This window comes from Colias philodice, chromosome 22, assembly GCF_061535455.1.
Source record: "Colias philodice isolate Cphi_HAF_F1 chromosome 22, ilColPhil1 Martin Lab GWU primary, whole genome shotgun sequence".
NCBI lineage: Eukaryota > Metazoa > Arthropoda > Insecta > Lepidoptera > Pieridae > Colias > Colias philodice.
Window position 1 is genome coordinate 1,105,139 of NC_143107.1, and position 25,474 is coordinate 1,130,612.

At 32.3% G+C, this 25,474-nt stretch overlaps 2 protein-coding genes across 2 annotated transcripts in view; one reads left to right on the plus strand and one right to left on the minus strand.

Moving 5' to 3' along the window:
- The window catches only part of LOC149478278 (protein madd-4-like), a 273,451-nt gene that overhangs the window by 135,410 nt on the left and 112,567 nt on the right, over positions 1–25,474 (minus strand). The window contains exon 3 of the mRNA XM_089709471.1: positions 15,114–15,139. The gene's annotated coding sequence lies outside the window, so the exon portion shown is untranslated. The remainder of the gene's footprint in view (positions 1–15,113; positions 15,140–25,474) is intronic.
- LOC149478283 (uncharacterized) lies at positions 4,864–5,499 on the plus strand. Its single transcript, XM_089709175.1, has one exon. The coding sequence runs from the start codon at positions 4,864–4,866 to the stop codon at positions 5,497–5,499; it is 636 nt and encodes a 211-aa protein (XP_089565301.1).

Here is a 25,474-nt window from a genome sequence, read left to right on the forward strand (position 1 = left end):
AAACAGAATGCGTTGCCATGGAAACCAGGAAGGTAAATTTTACATCAAGCGGATATACAGTGTGTACTTCAATATCTATACATAATATAATAAATCTGTAGAAGGGTCAATTCTGTACACTGAAAATATTGAAAAAATAAATAGCAGGGGGTGTTACTGGATCTGAATATGTGATTAAAAAAATTTTTGTCTGTCTGTCTGTCTGTCTGTCTGTATGTGAAGACATCACGTGAAAACTAACGGTTCGATTTCGATGAAACTTGGTATAATTATACCTTATTATCCTGGGCGTAAAATAGGATACTTTTTATCCTGGAAAAATACGTAGAAAAAAAACAATCTTAATTTTTCAGTTTTATCCATAGACGTTGTTCTGTAGAACCGCGAACACACGTTGGGTATTATTATAGTCCTAGCCGTATTTGGGTCCAATAGATATTTATAAGATGTTATTGTCAGAGTTACTCAAAATGGAGAAATAAACCATCCACGCGAAGACCCACATCCGCGCGGACGGAGTCGCGGGCGGAAGCTAGTTGTAAATAATTTTATAAGCTCAAGTGAAGTTATGCCTTATAATAATAAAGTATTTAATATTGACTTTAGTTATTCACATGTTGAGAATGAATGATTTATGTTTGTATGAGTATGTAAATAATTAGATAAATGTTGAATAAAGTTTTATTTTCAAAATGTTTGTTTTCAATCTCTCCCTTACCTTTGTACGTTTATCTACCATATAACAGATTCTTGTTAATTTATAGAAAATACGTGCTCTATAAAGAGCATAATAATTATTTCCTATGTTATTATTAAGACTTGTGTTTCTGTAATTATGCAGACTATGAATTTGTCTGGTATTTGCACAAAAAATGCAATGTACCTAATGTATCTATTTGAAATGATATGAATTTGATGTTTTCTGTCTAGGCCCTTTTATACTTCCAATATGAAAAAAAGATAAAAACAAAACTTAATTTTGGACTTTTAATTGTTTGATATCAACTTGTGGCAAACACTTCTCTCAATAGAAATAATAAGCGTCAATTAATTGAAGGCGCATAGTTGCAGTGTGGCTCGCCACAAACCAACGTGGTCTGATCTCAATATATCAAGCAGCTCCAGTGCTTTATTGTATTATAAACACTGATTGTATAGAGTAAAAGAATATATAAGAAGACTAGATTTCCGCCCGCGGCTTCGCCCGCGTTTTCAAAGGAAAACCCGCATAGTTCCCGTTCCCGTGGGATTTCCGCTATAAAACCTATCCTATGTGTTAATCCAAGTTACCCTCTTTATGTGTGCTAAATTTCATTGTAATCGGTTCAGTAGTTTTTACGTGAAAGAGTAACAAACATCCATACATCCATACATCCATACATCCATACTTACAAACTTTCGCCTTTATAATAGTATTAAGATAAAGGTTGATATGGGAAGAAAGGAGAGGTTAAAATAAAGGTACTTTTTAATATTAAAAGGTGCTTCATTCATTCAACAAAGGGATAAACGAATTTATGCAAAAAACAGGAAAAAGCAAATAAACATGAGCGCAAGAAAAGGGTTTCTTTATAATATTATCGTGTGATGTCGTATCAGTACTTTAACAGCAAGAGAACCAGGAACTATAATAAAAAGAGAGCACATATTTATCAGTATAGCGAATAAGTATCTACCTACACGTTCATTCCAATAATTAATTTTACAATAAAAATAGTACTAAGATAAAACATACATTGATTCAAAAGTGAAATCTTTCTTTTCAATGTAAAAGTACACGCTTCTGGATATCTTAAAGCGAATTCCAAGCAATGTTTAAGTTTAAGTTAAGCGAAAATAAATTTTCAACCAACATGTGTAAAAGCAAAAGTTTAAAACTTTTCGCGTTGAGAATAATTCCCTCCAAGCTGTCTAAACACGCTTCACCAATGTTAAACATTGTAAAACAAAAACAAGATTTTTGTCTGTCTCATTAAAAATACATTATAATTAGAACATACGTTTCGACATTCCGAAACTGGGAGTAAATTTATAATCAAAGGGGTTAATAAAAACGAACCTTTGTTAAAAATACATTAGTCAATCTTGAGGCCTCCAATTAAGCCCCGGCTTATGTGAGATAACCCTAATTCAAAATTGAACACAAAAATGTCAAGCGCCTCACAAAAAGGTTTACGTGGGTTCCGTGTGTTGTTTTAATTAGATTAAGTCTGGTAAAAAGTGAGTATGCTTATGGAAAGGATTTGAATACAATAATTGTTATGCAAATATAATAAGAAGAATATGTTAAAAGAATATGCAAACAATATTACCTATTTTTATTGGAAAGGCAAATAAATTAAATCCATATTATTTTATACGGCATTGTATACGACATTTTATACGAAACGTTTTTTCAATTTTTTTTTTATTGTAATTGTCAATTATTTTCATCAAAACATGCTTACCAAAAAATATTAAATCCTGTATAGGAAAGCATAACTGAATAAACAAATGTTTAACATTATAGAAGCTATCCAGAGCTTTCACTCGCGCAGTACACCTGGGTGTAAAGAATAAAAAAGACGTGTGTCACTCGGGGACTGCCGCGGTAAAGCTATTGCATGCTATGCCTTCAAACCACACCTCCGTGTCCGTCGGAGTGGGGAGCGTGAGGTTTTTCGTTACTAAATTTCTGGATTCGGTCCCCGCGCTCAAGGCCCGCGATAGAAGCTATGCAATAGCTTAAAAACCCTAATGCTTAACCAGGATATAATTTAAACTTTTGTCAAAGTACATTTTGCGTGATTATTTTTTGTGAATCCATACCAACTGACGAAATACATACTTTTACTTTATTCATACTTTCAATACCTGTAGATTGTTATAAAATTTAAACATTCCAATAAAACCTACGGAACCCTAAAAACATGTCCCAATAAATCAGATAGGGTGTGAGGCGCCCTCACATGCGGCAAAGATATGCGGTTTGACAATCCCTTTTTGTGCATTTTTTGTTTTCCAATAATTTATGTTGTGTGATAAAAATGAATTGAAATGTTGAATTATTGTGGTAGATTGAGGTTATTAATATTGGTATTGATTTATAAAGCTGAAGAGTTTGTTTGTTTGAACGCGCTAATCTCAGGAACTACTATCTAGTCCGATTTAAAAAATTATTTCGGTGTTAGATAGCCCATTAACCGTGGAATGCTATAGGTTATATATCATCACGCTAAGGCTCACAGGAGCGGAGCACTGCGGGTAAAACCACGGAGCACAGCTAGTTAAACTATAAAAGTAGGACATGGAATGACATAAATGATTTGGTGGGTATCTATTTTGAATTCTTGTCTTAGTGCATAATGTTGAAAATTAGCAGCCTTTTTAATATTGAATATTGAAGCTTCCCAAGAAACTCAGTACTAATGAAGACCCAAAATAAAATTAAAACTCCTGAATACACTTAATAGACGAAATAAAAATATTTACGCACGAGCAGGAATCGATCAAGAAGAAATTATCTTTGACATCTTTGAACACCTATAAAGCGTACATAAAATTTTAACACAAATAAAAATCCATTTAAAGAACACAACAAATCGTACAATAAAGACCTAACCAATGGAGCGAAAGACATAATGGAACAATTTCTTTTAAAAACCACCACTGCTTAGTTCACTTAAAAAGTCATTTTGTTCAACTTGTACCCGTGAATTATTGTGGGTGGAAACGAGATAGGAATACACGGAGATTACAAGTGTAACAAGGACGGGCGATAATATTTAAATTAAGTCCTCCCTTAATGTAGGACATTATTTTTTTATCGGTTAAGATATGTCGCCTTTGCGTAGAATTGTGGGTCCCGTACGCATAATGTTTTAGTAATTTGGTAGGGATTTTTGAGACAACGGTTTACCTTGATCGTTGTTTTAATTTATGTGGTTATGGTTAGGGAGCCAGGTGCAAATTTGGTTAACTATTTCCTCTCAAGAGATAATTCGTCAGACGCATGAGAGTATAGTATTATAAAGCCTCGTGAACGTCAGCTGGCGCTCGGTTGGGGGGGTGAGCGGTTGTAGCCTCCCACGCACATAGGAAAAAAAAATACATTCATTCATTCATTTCCTCTCAGCTAAAAATTTGTCAAATTGTCGCAACCCTTCCTCTTTTGCCGATTTCCGTCCTATCTCCATTTTACCATTTCTGTCCAAAGTCCTCGAAAAGTTAGTACATCACCAATTAAACACCTTTCTCAATAAAAATAACTTGCTGAATCCTCTCCAGTCCGGTTTTCGTCCAGGTCATGGTACGACTACTGCTCTCACTAAAGTCACTGATGACATTAGACTTGGCATGGACAACAAGCAGCTCACATTGCTTACGTTGCTGGATTTTAGTAACGCTTTCAGCTCTGTTGATTTCGATGTCCTTGTGAGTCTGCTTCGTTCCCTTAACATATCTCCAACTAGTATTGATTGGTTTCATAGTTATTTATATGGACGTCAGCAAAGGATTCACAGTGATGACGTATCCTCGTCATGGTGTGATATTCGAGCTGGAGTCCCTCAAGGTGGCGTTTTGTCTCCACTCCTTTTCGCCATTTTCATCAATTCTATCTCAAAATCCTTAACTTCTCTCTACCACATGTATGCCGACGACGTTCAAATCTATACCCAGTCAACCCTAGCTGAGTTGCCGAATGCCATCCTGTTATTTTATATCGACAATATCACTCATATACGAACTATTTAGTAGCGACATGTAGCAAGATGTGTGTTAGGTTTAGATATGTTCGGTTTTTAAAATTTAGTTCTTGTTCTTGTCTATCGATCAAGCGTTTTATTTTATTAGAGGTTATGGGCCCAGATTTTTTAGTTGAAAATGACGACGAATTATCTTGTTAGTGTGCCTAAATTGAAAGGACGTGAAAACTACAGCGAATGGGCTTTTGCGGCTGAGAATTTTCTGGTGCTGGAGGGATTGTCTGATTGCATCAAGTCGGAGACTGTACCAGCAGAAATAGGAGCAGCAGGTGACGCGAAAACCAGAGCTAAGCTGATCATGACAATAGATTCGTCGCTTTATGTGCATATAAAAAGTGTACAAACGACACATGAGCTGTGGAAGAAATTGAAGAACCTATTTGATGACTCAGGATTCACGAGAAGAATCAGTTTGCTGAGGAGTTTGATTTCAATACGACTCGAAAATAGTGCTTCAATGACTTCGTACGTGACACAAATCATTGAAACAAGCCAAAAATTAAGCGGTACGGGCTTTAATATCAATGATGAGTGGGTCGCATCGCTTTTGTTAGCGGGATTAACAGAAAAATATTCCCCTATGATAATGGCGATTGAGCATTGCGGCATACCATTGACATCAGACGCCATTAAAACAAAATTATTGGACATGGAAGAAAGTGGAAATGGCAAAGACAGTAGCGCTTCCAATTCCAGTGGAGCATTTGCGAGTTATAAGATGAAACGGAATGTTGGTAACACATCCAAACAATGAATAATGATCTGAGTTCAGTCCTTCAGTGGAGTAACCAATTCGGTTTGAAAGTTAATCCATCAAAAACGCAGGTCATCATTGTTGGTAGCCCATCGGTAATCGCGAAGGTTGACTGGGCTTCGCTTCCTCCGGTCAGTTTATGCGGTACTCTAATACCCTACAGTAAACAAGTCAAAGATCTTGGCATATACATCGATCAAACACTATCCTGGGATGTTCAATTGAATAATGTAAGTAGGAAATTGTTTGCTTCCGCAGGTGCTTTGCGGCGTCTACGGAATCTTCTGCCCATTCCAACAAAGTTAGCGCTTGCTCATTCCCTTCTTCTATCCCACCTCGACTACGCCGATGTCTCCTACCTTGACCTTTCTGAAGCCCAGTTGGATAGGCTTGAGAGACTCCAAAACTTCTGCATCCGATTTATATTTGGGTTAAGAAAATATGATCACGTTTCCGAATACCGAAAGAAGCTGCAATGGCTCCCTATCCGACTGCGGCGTAACTCCCATGTCCTTCATCTCCTGTACTGTGTGTTGTTTGATCCAAAAGCTCCAAGCTATCTTCGAGAGAAATTCAAATATGTAAACTCATTGCGCTCCTCCACTAATCTCTTGCTTTTTATGCCGGCCCATAATACTAAGTTCTTCCACAACTCATTTGCTGTTCGTGCAGTTCAATTGTGGAATTCTCTTCCCATAAATGTCAGACGAGCCCAAAACTTAAATTCTTTTAAAATTTTAGTAAAACATCATTTCATGTCTCTTTCTTAGTTCTAATTTAGCTGTCTCGTTAGTTATATAATTTTGTTACTTAAATTACTTAAACTAGATGTGTCCAGCTTATATTTATACCTATTCTATATGTACGTATAATTATGACATATACAGTATACCTATATTATAAATATATTAAACTATGTAATTATTTTATTCGATGTACTTTATCATGATATTTATTTATTTTTTATGAATTTTTTATTATATATATATATATTTATAATATATATTATATATATATTGTTTATATTTATATATATATTTTATTTTTTATTTATATATGTTTAGATAGTGTATTTAAATATAACGTATTATGTGTCTTAATAGAATATTTTATTTAGTTTTCCTTTTTCGCATTGCCTTGTTTTTGCTCACCCACTTTTTGCTTTTGTGTTCTTCCTATATTTTAAGGGTTGCCTGGCAGAGATCGCTGCCTAGCGATAAGGCCGCCTTTTGCTTGCTTTATATTATGTGTTGTGTGCTTTTGCATTTGTATTTATTTATAAGCAATAAAGAATTTTCATTTCATTCATTTCATTTCATTTCATTTCATTTCATTTCATTTCAATTGTAGCTAACCCAATATCTCAACTAAAAAAAATAGTCAGCTGGTTACAACATGGTGTATTATACGTCAGCTGGTGTCTCGAACATGAAAGTTAAATTTAAAGAAAAATTTATTTTCCGTTATTTCCTCTCAAACAAAAATTTACCTGATGATAGCTTATATGTAACTGTGGATAAATATATATATGTCAGCTGGCTGTATCTTGGTGGAAAAACCGTCAGCTGATACGGGAGGCTACAACCGCTCTTCCCCCCAACCGAGCTCCAGCTGACGTTCACGAGGCTTCATAATACTATACTTTGATGCATTTTACTAATTACCGCTTGAGAGGAACTTGGTCATAAAATCTGCTGCTGGCTCCCGGACCATTATCTGTTTTTGAAGCGATTTATTAGTTGTTATTTAAAAGTAACAAATTTGTAGTGTGGTAAATGGATATTATTTAAGTTGTTTAGGTATATTTATAAATAATTAAAAATGTATGTAATTTTGATTGTAATTTGAAAACTGTCGAGTTGTAACCTTCCTAAATACTATAGTAAAGGTTACAAATAAAAAAAATAGTTTAAACTATGAGTTGATAACAAAAACTTTCTTTAGTTTAAGGGGATTATTCTATATTCATGAATATATCTTTCTTCTTATATATAAAATTCTCGTGTCACAATGTTAGTCTGCATACTCCTCCGAAACGGGTGGACCGATTCTCATGAAATTTTCTGTGCATATCGGGTAAGTCTGAGAATCGGCCAACATCTATTTTTCATATGTACCACGGGCGAAGCCGGGGCGGGCCGCTAGTTATTAATATAATATTGGCATAACCCTAAAAGCCTATTAAATAAACTTATACGTTCTACTCTTAATAAAATACGATTGAATAAAGTTTCTAAGTCTCATTAGAGCCTTAATAAAATACTTATTTCTTTATAAAAGGATTGAAAAAGTTTAAAAGCTTTTCAATGTTTTAATCACAGCTTTCATTATGAAAATGTCCACGTACTTTTATAAATTATATTGAAATAAAAATTGTTATTTTTAAATGTGCGTAGGTTTGCGGTAGGATTAATGAAGGCATTTTAATTGACAATGTTGGTTGTATCTTTGAATAATATGGTAACGTCGTAGTCCGTTCAATTCCAAACAAGGCAAGTAATTTTTGCGTGTTAAAAAGTGTCTTACGACTTACTTTTAAGTGAGAACGGAGAATAGAAAGAAGTAGCCTTTGTGCTTAACTGCTTATCCAGTCTACAATATTATATTATATCTTTATGAAATTCATACGAATCCAATCAGCAACATACTTGCAATATACTTGAAATTTTCGCGATTATAATAGGTATTAAGTATGACAATGCAATGTCCACTGCAGACTTCGCAATATGTGTGGAAGCAAGTGAGAGTCGTTATAATAAACTAGCTGTGCCCGCGGTTTTACCTGCCTTGATCCTCTCCAATTGGTCTTAGCGTGACGATATGTCAATACATACCGAGGAAGGCTGTAACTACAATTAGTTACAGCCTTCCTCGATAAATGGAATATCTAACAGTGAAATATTTTTTTTCAAATCGGACCTGTGGTTTTTGTAATTACCACGTTCAAGCAAAAAACTCTTCAGATTTATAATATTAGTATAGATTCCAATTTCAATCCTTTGACGATCTTAATTATAATTATTTCCCAACATATATCGGCTATACAGTCGAGGGTAAAACAGAGTTTATCTTTGAAGCAGATTAAAACTGTAGGGTGTTTTGTTTATTTTTCACCTTTGATAACAACGGTTCAGAGTGCTTTTAGGGGTCCGTAATTAAATAACTTTTCGAGTGATACGTTTCGTTTATGTATGTGTTGTATGGAGATGGATTGTATGTCATATAAAAAGTAAATCAAATGTAGAATATACTGAAAATTGTGTGATGAAAAATACCAGTATTATTTTGACCCTGGTACTTTTTAAGTAAGCATTTGTTTTTTTTAAAGAGCATGTGTGCCGAGCACACGTGTCAGAAGTAAAACTTTCTTTGGAAAGATTCAAAGATATCAAAATCGTTGCCTTACTCCATGACGTAACGACATTGCCATGACGCAACCTTGAAATTTGACTCTCAATGCGTCTAAAGAATTTTCACTTAAAAAATTGCAATTCAAAAAGTATTATAATTTTTTATTTTCAGTTTTTTTAAACTTATTATTCACATAGGTAGGTATGAAGGTGTTTTATTGCTAAGTAAATGTTAGTCAAAATTAGTTGAACCGTCAAAGCGAAACACAAACTGCCACACATATTCGTGTATTGGTAAATTAATATTTAATTCAAATAACAACAGAACCCACTATTTAACACTTCACTTATAATATAGTATTTTACAAACAAATCCGATACGATTGTCCTTCTAAGAAGGAAACAGGTGTCATACTCTCGGGACCACCGAAAAGGGGTTTTGTTTGAACCAAGGTTTGAACATGTCCGTAATATTTGTATGCCAAGGAAGTACGTTGAGGTATTTAATTTTTTTAGCTTTTTTTGCTTTTGGTTACTATGATATTATGTTGTATAATGACGAGCTTATTTTTTTAAATTATCTTATTTATTGTGATATATATATACAGCTGATGCATTTCTATAAAAGACAAAGAGAAGTTTAAAAAATAAACACATTTCACATATTATCTTAATATATATATAAATCTCGTGTCACAATGTTTGTCCTCAATGGACTCCTAAACCACTTAACCGATTATAATAAAATTCGCACACCATGTGCAGTTTGATCCAACTTGAGAGATAGGTAGTTTAAAGGTACCACGGCCACGGGCGAAGCCGGGGCGGACCGCTAGATGTTTTATATTTTAAAGACGTCAAGTTTATGGAATTTCTGTGTTATTAGTGACATAAATATTATGTGCAATAGATTGCCACATTATTTTTAATAAACTTAACATAAAAATTATCTATATTATTACAATAATTTCAGTCAAGCGGAGTCTAGGCGAGCAGCTCATAAATGAAAATACCAAGATACTCGAAACACAACACATTCTTTAAAATCTACGATGTCTCTCTTTTATCAGAAATATGTCTCAATAACACATAGAAAGTGTTTCTAACTTAACATTCCGATTTCGTATGATTCATCATATAAAAATTCAGATAAGTTATGACAATATGGAATACGTAAGAGCTTCTATCTCCTTAATGGTTTGGGAATGAGATTGTTTTTAAGTTTAATGTAATATTATATCGAGATGAGTAAATATTATGGGTAAAAATAGGTGAAGGGCTTTCTCGATGACTTCACATTTTTATTACAGAGTCTTATTATCAGTTAACTATAAGTTTTAAAAAAATATCACGAACTAGTATTTGTAGTTACATTTTCCGTAAAAAACGAGCATTTTAATGATTTTATCTTAGTTATAGTTTCTTGTCTTCTCCATAGATACTGCTTTCCGAATCGGTGGTAAATGTTAAAAATAATATGTAATGACGAATAAATAAATGTTTGAGTTTGAGTTCGAGTTTAGCTCCGCCCGACTTCGAATGTGTTGAGCCTGAAAAAAATATAGCCTATATACATATATATATATATATATATATATATATATATTATAATATGTAGATTGTAGATCTCACAAAAAAAAAAATCAAATCTTTTCATTGCATTATGTTAGATATGTTACCGCCTTTAACTTTAAATTGCTTGGATTAATTCGAATGTAGGTATATGGTTTTAATTTGCATAAGTACGATAAATTAATTAAATAACGAACTCTAAAATACCTTCAGAATAAAATAACCATTTTAATTAAATTTAATCACCCTGTATATAAATCTTTTCGAACGATCTACTAATATAGTACCAATAAATTAGTGCTAAGATACAAGCGGGCCGATTTATTAACATTGGAACACTGTAAATCTAACTAATGTTTATTCAAAAGGAGCTAATTGCACTCGTTTAAGTTATATTGAATCTTATAATTACCAGGCGTTTGCATTGGTTCTGGGTGGTTTATACAGGGTGTTTTTTATGAATTTTTAATATTTTTTTGAACATTTATTTTGAAGAAGTGAATCAAGAAAGTGTTTATAGCTATATTTTTTATAGTTACTTACTGTAATGCTGTATGAGTATGAATAAATAAATATATAAATAAGTGTATTTCCGTACACCGTTAACGAGAACGAACGAACATAGAGCTAGAAATAGAGAAAGAGCATTATTTCGTGTTCTAATACCGATCAATACTGATGTTGTTCGACATTAGGTACATAGAATCTTTTCGAACGCACTGAACAGCCAAATAATGCTCAAGAATGCTCTACGCCTTTACACTATAATAATTTGATATAGTGGGGTTAGAATGAGCATTTGCTCGTTTGTTTGTAAATGCACTGTAATACTAACAGACCTAGTAGTATAATTAGTTAGTTCCCACCTGGATTCGAACCCAGGACCTAACCTTACCTACTACCATATTTAATGCTTATGCTTTAACCACTATACCATGGAGGCGTAAATTAATTACAATTAATCGAGTTACGAAGAGTCACTTTAAATTTAATTGTTACCATGGAAATATTATAGTGTCGGATGCAAGGTATCGTAGTTAAAATTAAATAAATTATCAAGCATATTTTACAAGTAAATGACATAAAATCCAGAGCAGATAACATAAACCAAATTTTATCTTATACTACCGGTCCACCCGGGCTTCGTCCGTGGTACATGTTTACTTTTACTTCATGCGAACCATCCTCGTAATTCAAGGAATATTATAAAAATAATTAACGAAATCGGTTCAGCCGTTCTCGAGTTATGCACTTACCAACACATTTTGCGATTCATTTTTATACTACAGATAAGCTTATACAACATAATATATTATATTTTAATATATTAATTAAAGCTTAGAAACTCATTAAAATCACACACATCAAAATTCAAAGCGACTAATTACCGTATAAAATTTGAGCAACTCAATACCTTACCTGAAGAATAAAGCTCCAAAATTCTTTCATACGAGCGAGTTAAAAATAATTCTCCATAATAGTAGTGGTATAGAGGGAAATGTAAGTGACCTGAAAACACGCTGCCACGAAACGCGCAAAGGAGTACCGTGGTCATTAGTAGGTTACTGTGGGGCTACGAAACATGAGGTTTGATTGTGAAAGTCTATCTGCATTACCTGCAGTATATATTTCTACAGTTTAGATCGGTGAAGAAAATAATTTGATTGTATCCGCGGTATCGTTTGTAAAAAGTACTAAGAATCTGACATAAGCTACGGTCCTTTAGTCTTTTTTATCACATAAAGGAGCTAATGAGATATTTTAATCGTTTAAACTGAAAACTGCTTGACGTAACATACAGATCAGTCGGTTATTCACTACGCACTGGCAAATAGGGAGGCTAAAAAAAAGGAAAGCTGAAATGCTTTTTAATATAATTTTTTAAGCAATTCTATACAATTTCACAAACTGTATTTGTATTTTATATCTATATCTAATATAATATAGGCGTTGGATAATGTATAAAAATAATAGTACTTATATTGTTTCTGATTCAAGATTATAATATATTATTATAATTATATCACATAGTTTTATTTTAGTTTTACATAGAGATCCTATACGTCAGAATAAATTCTAAACCTATGTCCGCTGTAAGTTAGTTTCATGGCCACACATGTTTCCCCATTACACACCAAGGTTGTTCGCGATTTTTCTTTTGAACAAGGTGCTTTCAGTCCGTAAAATCTTGTGTCACTATTTCTTGTCCATTTAAACATTTTGTTGTGGAATTTCTGCCAGTTTATATTGTTTTAGTTTGTTTATGAACTTTAAAGTCGTGTTTTTAAGCTTTTTTCTGCTACTTTCTTTTGATATTTATTACGTAGTGTGTACTACCACTTTGTTTATAAATACTGAGTGACCGTTTCACAGCTTCTGGATTGTTCTATCTTTGCTGTGGGTTAAATGATGGCTAAGGATGAAAATAAAAGTGTTAAACTGGCTATTAGTCGCTTTGTTAAGTAGAATATGGCCCTTAGTAGTATATCAGGAGGATCAATTCTAGATGGAATAAAAATAGAGAGCAATATTACGAAAACTTATTTTTTTTAATAACATAAATTTCCGTCTGTAAAATGATATCCCTCAGATAATAATTCATCAAGGAAAACGATAGGACTGTTAGGGTATACGGTTTACTTCTCCACCATTGTATTGTTTAAAAACATTAGAAATACAAAGTACAAAGAAACTTCCAAAGACAACTTTAAACATTCTATTTTGGCTTAGACAGTATCAAAATACACAAGAAAATAGAGCTGAATCTAGAAATAGAACTTTAGTACACAAACTTTACATTATTGTTTGCAATCACCGCCTAAAACGTAGATAAATCTACCAGCTTAATCGGTTTTAATGTTTGGAATTTAAGTATTATTCTCTTAATACTAGGAACTCAATGCTCTCTATATTGAATTAAAATTATCGAATTATAAGCGGATAAGATAAATCTATACTAATATTATAAAGCTGAAGAGTTTGTTTGTATGAACGCGCTAGTCTCAAGAACTACTGGTCCGATTTAAAAAATTCTTTCGGTGTTAGATAGCCCATTTATCGAGGAAGGATATATATAAGTATATATCATCTTACTATCATATTATACGCTAAGACTAACAGAAGCGGAGTGACGCGGGTGAAACTGCGCAGCGCAGCTTGTAACGTCATAAGAGTGGGTATAAAGCCTAATTACAATTATTCTATTAGATGCAACGTGCAAAAAATAAAATATATATCGAGGATACAATTTTCAATTTTCTACTAAAACTAAAAAAATATATATATGTATCACAATAACCTTAACTACTTAAATACGCCCTTAAATCAACGAGAAGACATTATAGATTAAAATGGAAGATGAAAAAGCTGAAATATCGTTATAATTTTTAATCTTTCTAGTATTATGTTTGTCTGGGAGCACTTAACATTAGAATTTTAAATATTGGACTCTGTAATTTCCTTGGGGAGCCAACTTTAATTATTCTAGTCTGGTTCAAGCATAGAATAAACAAGATGCTTTTGTTCAGTGGTTAGTTCAATAATTTTTTACTTAAATTTTAAATGATTTTTAGCGAAGTATTTTTACGAGTGTTATTTTGAGTATGTTTATTCTTTTTAACCCCTGTTGTAAACGAGGTTTCTATGTGCAGAGAATTTGTGTTTTTATTTTTAGCATTGTAGCTCTACATTTTAGCAATCGATTTAAATACCTACACTTATTTTAATTCAATATATTGTTAGGACATGGTTTATCACTAGGTTTGGTGGAAATTGAAGTATCAAGTCAGGTTGCATTGGAACCAGTGCTAGAATTACAGGCAAGATTAAATCACACCAAATCAAAATTTATTTCTTTGTTCATATATCGTAAAACAAATGGAGGGCGATCCAATTGCATTCACGAATCAATACCTATTTATTTTTATACAGACGAGCTGTTTGTTAGACTTATCTTCTGTACATCTACGTAATCTGCATTTCGCACTTCAAAATCACACCTTAACTTTTACATGTCACTGACCCTTCCACATTTACGTCACAAGATTCAAAATGGCCGCCATTGAAGTCTCCGGCGACTCAGTTTCTTGACTCTCGTAAAATATTCAACTACCCGTTAACCAGACTGCTTAAAGTCTGTTTATAAAATCATTACTACTCGCATTTGAGATCAGCCAATAAGAGTTTATTATTGAAGTATCTCCTTTAGGTAAGTTAATTGAGCGATTAGTATAAATAATAAAGCTTATTTTTGTAGTAAAATTTTATTATAATTTTCATAAATATGACATTATAAGAGCCTTTCAAATAGTAAATTGTTCGAATATAATGTGTTAATCTTAAAAGTAGGCACTTGAAAACTGTACAATTGTAGGTAAGTATATTTTATAATGGCCGTTGTACAAAATTCTTTAATTCATACAAAATTACTAAATACAATTTCATTTCGATTTTTGGCAAAATCTACTTACTGCTAGAAACTTAAATGAATCCATAGGAAACATAAGGCGTAAGTTTTTACCGAAGCGAAATTAATAAATTACGAGAATATATTTGCAGGTGGAAAGAAGTTCAAATAAAATTTTCTTAAATAACATCTGGTCAGTCCAATTTTCATACTCCGTAAAATTTTACGGTGACGTCATAAAAACTGTAACCTACAGTTCTCGATGCAGATTTTCCGATTTCACTTACTTCAAGTTGGGAAAACCGCTGAAGATCTGTAAACAAAAGAATTGAAACTTTAATAAAATATTATTTTATAGATATTTTTATATGAAATAGTGGTAATTTTACATAGTATGGAATATTACTGTACAAAGGTAGGTTGTATATTTTAATTTGCAGTTTACAATAGAGTTTTTTTTTTTTATCAAAAGCCATCAAAGCAATTCAATAAACTTTATCGCCAAAAGATCAATATATTCTTTAGAATAAATAGTGGAGTTCGAATATATAATATTATCACAAAAATTGAATTTACCTCATGAAATATAAAAATATATTCTTTAATCGCTCTACATTCACGTTTGACATGCTAGTATTAATAATTTATAAATTATTGGGCTTAAGCTTACCTACTTACATTATATACATTTTTCTTAAGTCTGAAAATAATGAGTCTGAAAATACATAGACTATTCAAGAGTATCATGCTTGATGCCCATTAAAAAATAACGTACATAATTTCTTAAATAATGTACATATTAAACCACCTTGCATCCAATATTAGATTATCCTTTATTATATTATTGACTACAAGTTGTTGTAAGCTGATAGATAAGCTTATTTGATCTTCTGTTTAGCCTATTTCGCAGAAGCTGTGAGACTAGCCATAAATATTACATAATAATCGTGATAATAAGAATATTATAACAATAATTCTACCACAGTTTATGTGAGAGGACCCCTTGTCTCTGCCAATCCAGCTCATTAGCATAGACCCTCGATCGGATATAATTTATAGTTGCCTTAACGAAATTAGTTATACAAATTACTTATTTATTAAAATCGGCAGCCCGCCCGCCGTTTTATTTAGCATTTAATTGGGTAGGAATGTATTGATTTTTGTATTTTTATGTTTAGAAAAGATTTGTTAATATTGTCATAATATATTTTTTTACGAAACAACAAATAACTTTGGACTTGTAGTTGATTTTGTAAGTCAGCCTGTGTGCTAATCGAGGCAGTCTATTTCTGTAGATATTCAATTCATTCTAGATCCGATTTTGTATGAAACAGAAATAAACATCAACCCACATATTATATCCTCAGAAACATTCATTGTTAAACTATTTGCTTTAGCATAGTTTTATTTTTATTAATACTACACTACTCACAATATAAAAATGAATCGCAAAATGTGTTGGTAAGCGCATAACTCGAAAACGGCTGAACCGATCTCGTTAATTCTTATTGGTATTGTCATGACGCGACCTTGAAATTTTACTCTCAACGCGCCTAAAGAAGTTTTACTACAAAAATCATATTGTATTACGTGCAGTTAGACGTCAACAATTCGAAGACTTGACCACAATTAGCGGCACAAACAAATGTTTTCCCCACAAGTGGCGCTATAAACGACGTTTCTGGTCTCTTAATGCCATCCGCACCCAAATAAATACTTTCCAAGCCGTAAGGACCACATTACAAATTAAACAGGCCGCGTATCACACCGGATACGGGGAATTGAATTTGCGAAGAAATGTAGTGGCTGTGAGTAGAAACTAGAAGTTAAGGAGATTGTTTATGGTGAGACCGTTGTATACAGTGTTTGAATAAGTTTCTTTAAATAAAAGCTTAGTTATTAAGTTCAATGCAATTTAATACACTTATTAATTGTTTATAAATTATAATATGCTTTGTTGCATAAATAATGTCAGCTTTTGTAGAAAATTATCATTCTTAGAATTATTCATTAGAAGTTGTACAAAATTTATGATTGAATCGAAATTTAAACCTTAGGAGGTTACTTATATTTAACTATAAAATATAAAATACAATAATACCTAATCTTTATTCAGTATAATTCGGTGTATTACGAGGCTGTGTCCAGAAAATATGTCCCTTTATTAATTTTGGTGAATATTTTTTCTCGAGTGCGTTGTCAAAATCACCAGACCCACATTTAAAGGGACCTATTAACAGTACCTTAGCCATATAATAAAATGTATGTTTTTATAATAAATTACTAGATCTGTTAATATTGTTACTTATTAAAAATAAAAATAGACGAAACTATGCGAGAGTTGATATGTCTGAAATTCGGAATATAACTAGTTAGAAAATATTTTGTGAGTAATGAGTATTAGACCGGACTCTCAGTGGAGTTTCGTTTGCAAAAATAGCGGACCTAAATCTGACTTCTGATATATATTGTATAGATCCCAGACATCCTATAGACAGATGTTGCCAACCAGTTTTGTGGTCCCCCTCTCCCCACAACGGTAATTAAATATGGCATACAAAGAAAAAAATAAAAATTTCCAAAACATGCCGCGTGGGGTATCAAATGAAAGAGCTTATTGAGTAGATCACGAATATATAGCATACTATAACATTTCTTACACTTTCTCTAAGATTTTTTAGAAAATTTACGAAAATGGTCCATTTTTGAGTTAACTTTAAACCACTATAGATTGAAAACTCATGAATATATTTTTTAAATTATTATTTTAAATAATTAACAATAGGCCATTGTTTACAATTCAATAGTTCGTACAGTGAAATAGTTGCATGGGGGAGTGGGGGGAGCATTCAAAGATGGCGAGTATATTTTCAAGTTTAGAAGAGGCTGATGAAGTTAAGAGGCTGATTCAAGAATGTTCTGCCATATTTTTCATTCTGTCAAACACAACGACAGTGCAGAGATAATTATTCTAAGCCCTGACACCGATATTTTTGTATTAGGCCGTTATTTCTGGCATAAACTTGAAAATATACTCGCCATCTTTGAATGCTTCCCCCACTCCCCCATGCAACTATTTCACTGTACAAACTATTGAATCGTCAACAATGGACTATTGTAAATTATTTAAAATAATAATTTAAAAAATATATTCATGAGTTTTCAATCTATAGTGGTTTAAAGTTAACTCAAAAATGGACCATTTTCGTAAATTTTCTAAAAAATCTTAGAGAAAGTGTAAGAAATGTTATAGTATGCTATATATTCGTGATCTACTCAATAAGCTCTTTCATTTGATACCCCACGCGGCATGTTTTGGAAATGTTTATTTTTTTCTTTGTATGCCATATTTAATTACCGGGGTGCAGGGAAGGGGACCACAAAACTGGTTGGCAACATCTGTTTATAGGATGTCTGGGATCTATACAATATATATCAGAAGTCAGATTTAGGTCCGCTATTTATGCAAACGAACATCTCCTTGGAGCCTGCTCTATATAGATATTTTAATATATCATTAGGACCTTCATGGTCCTTAATAAGGTTTTGAAATGAAGTTATTTATACTCAGTCATAGTTATTATACGTTTATTATATTATGTTAAAAGTAGATACATAATATAAGTATATACATCAGTATTGGAATAGGTATATTATGTTCAACCCTTTAAAATCAAATCTTACAAAGAAAAGAAACAACATTTCACAGCAACCTTTAAAAATCCAATTCTACTAATCTGAATGTATCTACCAATAAATAAGCAGAAAAACGTAAATAAATTTACCCTTACCAACCTGTCACGAAGTTGGCCGAACTCAGCCGAGTGACAAATACTAGGGTCAAACAGTTGACAGCTAGCGGCGGGAAAAAAGAAAGATGGCGGTTCAAAATGGCCGCTTAGGACGTGCGCAGCATGACTCTTGCTCTGTGTTTAATGCCCGACACTATGTTATGGTCGTTAGCTAAATTTATATACTTTATTGCTGAAAAGATTTGTTTTCTGTCGTGTTGATTGCGAAAAAATCGATTGGTTTCCATTTTTGGAGCTTTTATAGTTATAGCAAACAATAAAAATTTGAATAAAATAACGATTATAATAAAATATTTCCTTATACAGTTTATAGGGTATATTATTTGGTCAATAAAATCAATAATTTGGTAATAATTTCACAAAATGTTTTGCTACAAAGTCCGACATCTTCAAAATAAGCTAGTTTCATATAAATAGAAACTTAACTTCGCAACCTTAATCTTTCCCGACCTATAATTCCTATACGAAATCAGTTTTATTTGTACTACAAGAAATATAGAGAATATTTCGCTCCAATGGCCCTCAATGTCCTCACAGAACAATTTAATACGAACGTTTCATTGTTTATTTTTACGTCTCGAAACTTTCTTAATAAGACCCTCAGATGTGGCACACATCTATTCGTCATGATTTATTTTCGAGGTCAATGAATTTGGGGAAATAATTTCATTTTTCCACTCTATTTAGTTTCAGCTCCCGAGATTTTATTCTGTTGGTAACAAATTATAGGGCTGTATTTTTCAAACCTATTTCATTCCTCAATTAATATCTTAAAGCGTTTTCTGGCACCATTTCTTTCAAAATCAAAAAGCTTTATATAAAAATACATAATAAAAGTGTTGACATGAACTACACCAGTATTCTAGACTCTACAATGATATCTCTATTACCATATTTATATCCTTATGCATATACTTACTTTTTGTGCCCATTTTTATTTGGTATTTATTTTGCAAGAAATGTGGAAGATTTACAGATGTCATATACATAATTAATTGTTAAGCACAAATCGCCAATTTATTGGCATGCAAAAATTAACAATAGAATCTTAGATTGAGGATTGGTCTCCGCGCGCGCGCTACGACTAGATACCGCCGGCGTACTTGAGAAATGCGGCAACTAATAGTACGCCGAATTCGGCGTACCCAAGCCAGTCGTGTCACAAGCATTGTGTGGAGAGGGTGAACCGATATTGATTTTGTTGATTTTGAACAAAATCTGAAGTAAAATGCCTATTTGTGTCATAAAACTATTTAAAAATAATACAACAAAAAATAAGAAGACACTGGGATGACGTACCATCACTATGTATCATATTATTCGAAATTTCTCCTTTACTTCGAAAATTTTTTCTACGAAAATACGACGCCATTCAGTGTTGCCGTACTGCATATCCAAAAAAATACACGTTGTTAAGGAAATCTTTTAGCAATAATTTGAACTTTTTTTTTCAATACTATTACTAACACATGTATAAAAAGGATTATAACGATAATTTATTTCTGTTTTACCATATTTAACTGACTCATATAATATGTTATTTTTTTTATTTCCGCTTTTTTACTTTTAAACAACCTTTGTGACTATATTATAGTAGCGTCGCAAGTGGATTTGAGTCGCATGTTCATGGATTCGATTCCCGGCTTGAAAAATATTTTTCAAACTTCTTTCCAAGATGCCAGATTTCCCATTTATGAGGTAAAATTTATGTAGCTGGCAGCCCAATTCTTCACACACACTAGCGTCTTTACAAATTGCCTAACACACACTACAGAAATGAGTTGCCGCACTCACAGAGCTATTGTTTTTAGGTGGGGCGGTATCTAGTCGTAGCGCGCGCGCGGAGACCAATCCTTAATCTAAGAATAGAATGTCAATGCCATTAAATATCATTTTTACAATTAGGTATACGTCAATTAATACCAAATTAATTATAAAATATTTCATCCTTAGATTTCATTAAACAATTACAATAGAAATATTCAAATGTTTAACCACAGTTTAACTAGAAATAATTGCTTTACCAATCATCACAAATGACTTTAAATTTCGATATACACTGACATCGGTTCTATTCTCTGTGGACTCCATTTAACACAATTGTCTATGGCCAATGTAATCCGGGCTATTCCAATTTCATTTGACAGGCACTTGAGTTTAGTTTAGCACATATTATATAGGGTTTAGTTACTCTGTGCTATTTAACTGCGGCTTAAAGAAACGATTTGAAATAACGGCTGTTCGCAGCCTCTCGCTTGCACATTTGTGATAGTCCATTTGTTATCTCGCTCATGAGAAATATACTTTTTCTAATGGCCAGATTATGAGATTAATACTTGAACTTCTGATGATGAGATGTCCTTTAATACTCCCTATTATAGGACATCTCTTTCTTATTTAGGCATAAGAATAGGAAAGGCTGTTAGTGCAGTATAAAAACTTGAATCAGTTCATAATAACTTTTTATAAAAAGCTTAATTTTTATGGCAAACAACTTACGAAAAAACAAAATTGATGTTATCCTATTTTGTAACGTTGGTAAATTTCTCAAATTCAATTCAAATTATATTTATTTGCAAGAATGTAGTTACAAATTACAGATGTTTTGATTACAATATTATGTGACTAATACATTCTACCTATGTATTGGGTGTGCAAATATTAAAATAGAAAGCTTATAATTAGTCTAATTATTTAAGTACATATTTAAATTTACACACAATTCAAAATTACACGAACACACTACAATTTACACGATTATATCACACATTATATCTTGTTCATTTATACATAAATTTGCGTTAAAAGAAGTATGCCAAAGAGATCAACTAAGAATAAATTTCCAATTTTATGATAGCGTAATACCTATCTAGGACCATTCAGCAATCCATTGGCATAGCGTTAGAGCCGTCGCGTTCACAATAATTATATTCAACAATGCACCTTCCCGATGTTTATTCCAACCAATAACTTGCACAGACAATGCTCCAGAACAATTAAGTCAATAACTCAAATCGTCGATTCATTGCTTTGTATGAGGTAGCCATTTATCACGCAAACCGTGTAAAGTGCTGAACTAATATTGTAACGTGAATTGTGCTAAATTTTAAAGGTAAACGCCAGTTTATGAGGTGGTAGAGATGATATTATAAGATCTTGCTCTATTGATTGAAGGAATGCTCTAAAGCTATGATATATAAAAAAGCTAGATACGTTACCCGCTCTCTATTTTGGCAAGAAAAAACTCAGCTAAGTGCCCGAGTTTCACTTAGTCACGCACCATTCAGCGTCGTGGCTGGACGTTCTTTTTATATTTTAATCGGCAGTTGTTATTACGAAGTACATGAGTGAGACATGCATTATGTCTCGTGCGTGAGAGTGAAAGAGAGAACAACTGTATTGGTGAAAATGTGTTATAGGTACCTATGTATTAATTGCGCTGTTTTTTAGTGCAATGATGTTGGCGTATGCCGCGTCTACTAGTATAATAGAGTCATTGCTCTAAAGATTGTATTTTTGATATGTAATGGGTTACATTTAATGATAATTTTATGAAGAGAGCTATTTCTTGCTGCTATATCTTTTCATTATTCTGCTGTGAATTCACTCTATGCTATTTTTTCATATTATGTTAGGACATTAACTAAAATCAATCGGAATTCAGAATCCGGGATCTTCTATGTATATCAAAAACATGTTCAAAGGATACTTTGTAATGTACTGATCTTATAAACAATCAGTTTAATAATATGATATTAATTTTTACGTGCATGTTAAAACAATAGCTAACAGTTTATTCTAAGATATTTATTCTAAGACAGTTTATTCTAAGATATTTATTAAGTATCATTCATCTATATTATATTCATTTATACGCTGTTCTTAGTTAGACAAAAATATTATATTATTTCAGTCCTAAAATAACGTCTACGTTAGGCGCCAAATTCCAAGAATTCTGTTTCTGAATTCTTCTACCAAATATCAAGGAATATCATTAAACACAGTGACAGCGTTATCTAATTACGAAATTAATTCATTTATTCCATCGATAATTAGTATTCGGGGTTCGTTTGTAACATCTGGGGGCGTTTATTAATGTTATCCCGGAATCCGGGGGTCTTGGGCAAAATTCCGAATGCTGAAGGTACAATCCAATTTGTCGTATACCCTGGTTAATAGGATATTTGGTAATGACGGGAATTCTTGTTGGTGGATATTGTTTGATTTTCACTTTGATTTTAGTCTCGTGGTTTAGCAGTTTTTGTATGTGGTCGATCGATCAGGTTTACTCAATACTAGCTGTGCTCCGCGGTTTTACCCACATTGCTCCACTCCTGTTGGTCTTATCGTGATGATATATAGCCTATATAGCCTATAGCCGTCCTCGATAAATGGGCTTTCTAACACCGAAAGAATTTTTCAAATCGGACCAGTAGTTCCTGAGATTAGCGCGTTCAAACAAATAAACAAACAAACAAACTCTTCAGATTTATTATATTAGTATAGATTAGAACCAATTTTATTGATGTAAAAGTGTTGTAGGTGTAAAAGTAAATTGGGTTGATTATTCTAACAGTTTTAGAGATCAAACTAAAATTAAGCTTCTTGGTGACGGGAAAATTAGGGTCAGTAGGCTTTTAGATAAATCAAGAATTGAATAGAGAAATAATTTCTATTCGAGGCTTAATTCACAAAACATAGTTAAATTCAAATTCAAATTACTTCGCGTTTCAAATCAAATCTTGATAAGACAAACGAACATGTTACGCCGTTGACATTACAATATTTTTATGTTAAAATGTTCATAAAACGATAAAATTTTAAAAAGTTTTTATCACAGTAATAATAAAAAAACAGCCCCATAAAATAAAATAACAATCGCAAGTGAAAAGTATAATAAAATAGGGTTCAGAATAGCTTTTAAAATAGCATAAATATTTACTTTTTACTGAAATTTGGGGGTGATTTAGTTACTTATTCGTAAGGGTCTATAAAAACCATATTTTCACAAGTAAATATCAACATAATTAAGCGTAGAAATATGCATTAATTTCGATGGAACGATTTCTAAACTCAAAGTTTATTTAAGCGTTCTTATATTTGAAGAAGTCACCTACACGTTATATTGAAGAATGCAATTACTATTTACTAATTTTTATTATCTGTCCCATTTATAAAGTATTGTATTTTTTATTTGTCTATGAATAATACAAGTAATTTAATTTCGCAAATTATCAATCAAAAGCTTTAACAATAAATCTAAGTTTGAATTAAATAAAATAAAAAATTACGTCTACTTTATTCAGTACAAGCTTTCCGCCTAATAAAATACAATATACTAAAACCTTCTTCGATAAACACTCTACCTATAAAAAACCGCATCAAAATCCGTTGCGTAGTTTTAAAGATTCAAGCATACATAGACGGACAGATAGCGACAGCGATTTGCTTTAAAATATGTAGTACTTAATTAAACTGAAATTTTATATAATTATATTACTTTGAGCAATCAATTTTATAAAATCGCACGCCACTATAACTGTTTTACAATACATTTCATTAATTTATTTGAATCGGTCATATTGTTCACTAATTCAAGGACTTTTTAATTGATTTGGGTTAATGTGGTGGAGTGTGCAAATAATCATATTGTTAATATGGTCGTAATTCGGTTTAAATTAATTAGTTTACAAATAATACATTTGCTATAATTGTTCAATATATTATAACGGTGCATGTACATCAAACGAGCGAATGCTCATTCGAACCACACTATGTCAAATTCTTTTAGTGTAATAAATGTAATTCTTTCGTTGTTCTTTTTTTAGTGTAAACAGGCGTAGAGCATTCTTTCTTAGTGTGATCGAAAAGATCCTATGCTATGTTCTAATAATGAAAAACAATGAATAAGAATTTTCGTTTACACTAAAAGATCACGAAAGAATGCTCTTGCTCTCTATCTATAAATTATAAAATTTAGAGTATTTTTGACCAATACTTAAAAGTGTTTTACGGATTTTTGTGAAATGTTTTGTGTATTGTGTATCGGATTTTTGTGAATTGTTTCACAAGCTGAGCTCCGCGGTTTTATCCGCATTGCTCCGCTCCTATTGGTCTTAGCGTGATTATGTATAATAGCCTATAGCCTTACTCGATAAATGGACTATCTAACAGTTAAATAATTTTTCAAATCGGACCTTGGGTTCTTGATATTAGCGCGTTAAAGCAAACAAACAAACTCTTCAGCTTTATAATATTAGTTTATAATTAGCAAAACAAAATTGGCTACATCAGCTATTTGCGAGCGCATGAAAGGGCAATAGTGAGCCGCCCGCGCCGTGTTGACAATAGTTAGCAGTCGTCATAGCCGAAATCGGCAAGGAGTGATTATTATTAGTTTATATTTAAAACTCAATACATCCGCGTGTTTTTATTATGATTATTGTAGATATTTTGTACAAAAAGAAAGTACACTAGAACTACATCTTAAAATCGATTCAAGAATGTATCGGTTCATAAATTGAACTGAAGTATTTCAATGCGCTTTCGCAAAACGATGAATAAGCGATAATATAATAAACAGTTTGAACGAATTCTCTAACATTGAAGAGCATTAACTACTTAAACTGAATCTTGAAACTTAAGCACGTTTTTGACACCGCTTCGCTCACTTAACCTGAATGCTTAGGAAAATTATAGCGACCTCAATGAAAATATATTTATTTTATGTGAATAATAATTTATAATGGCTTCCGGCGATGAGTGTGACGGTAACATTGGTAAGATTTCTTTAATTATTGGCACTTTTATTAACCAAAAATAAAACATCTAACCTA

Bases quoted from the DNA above. Each gene is read 5' to 3' on its own strand.
- LOC149478283 (XM_089709175.1), top strand. From the start codon at position 4,864: ATGACGACGAATTATCTTGTTAGTGTGCCTAAATTGAAAGGACGTGAA.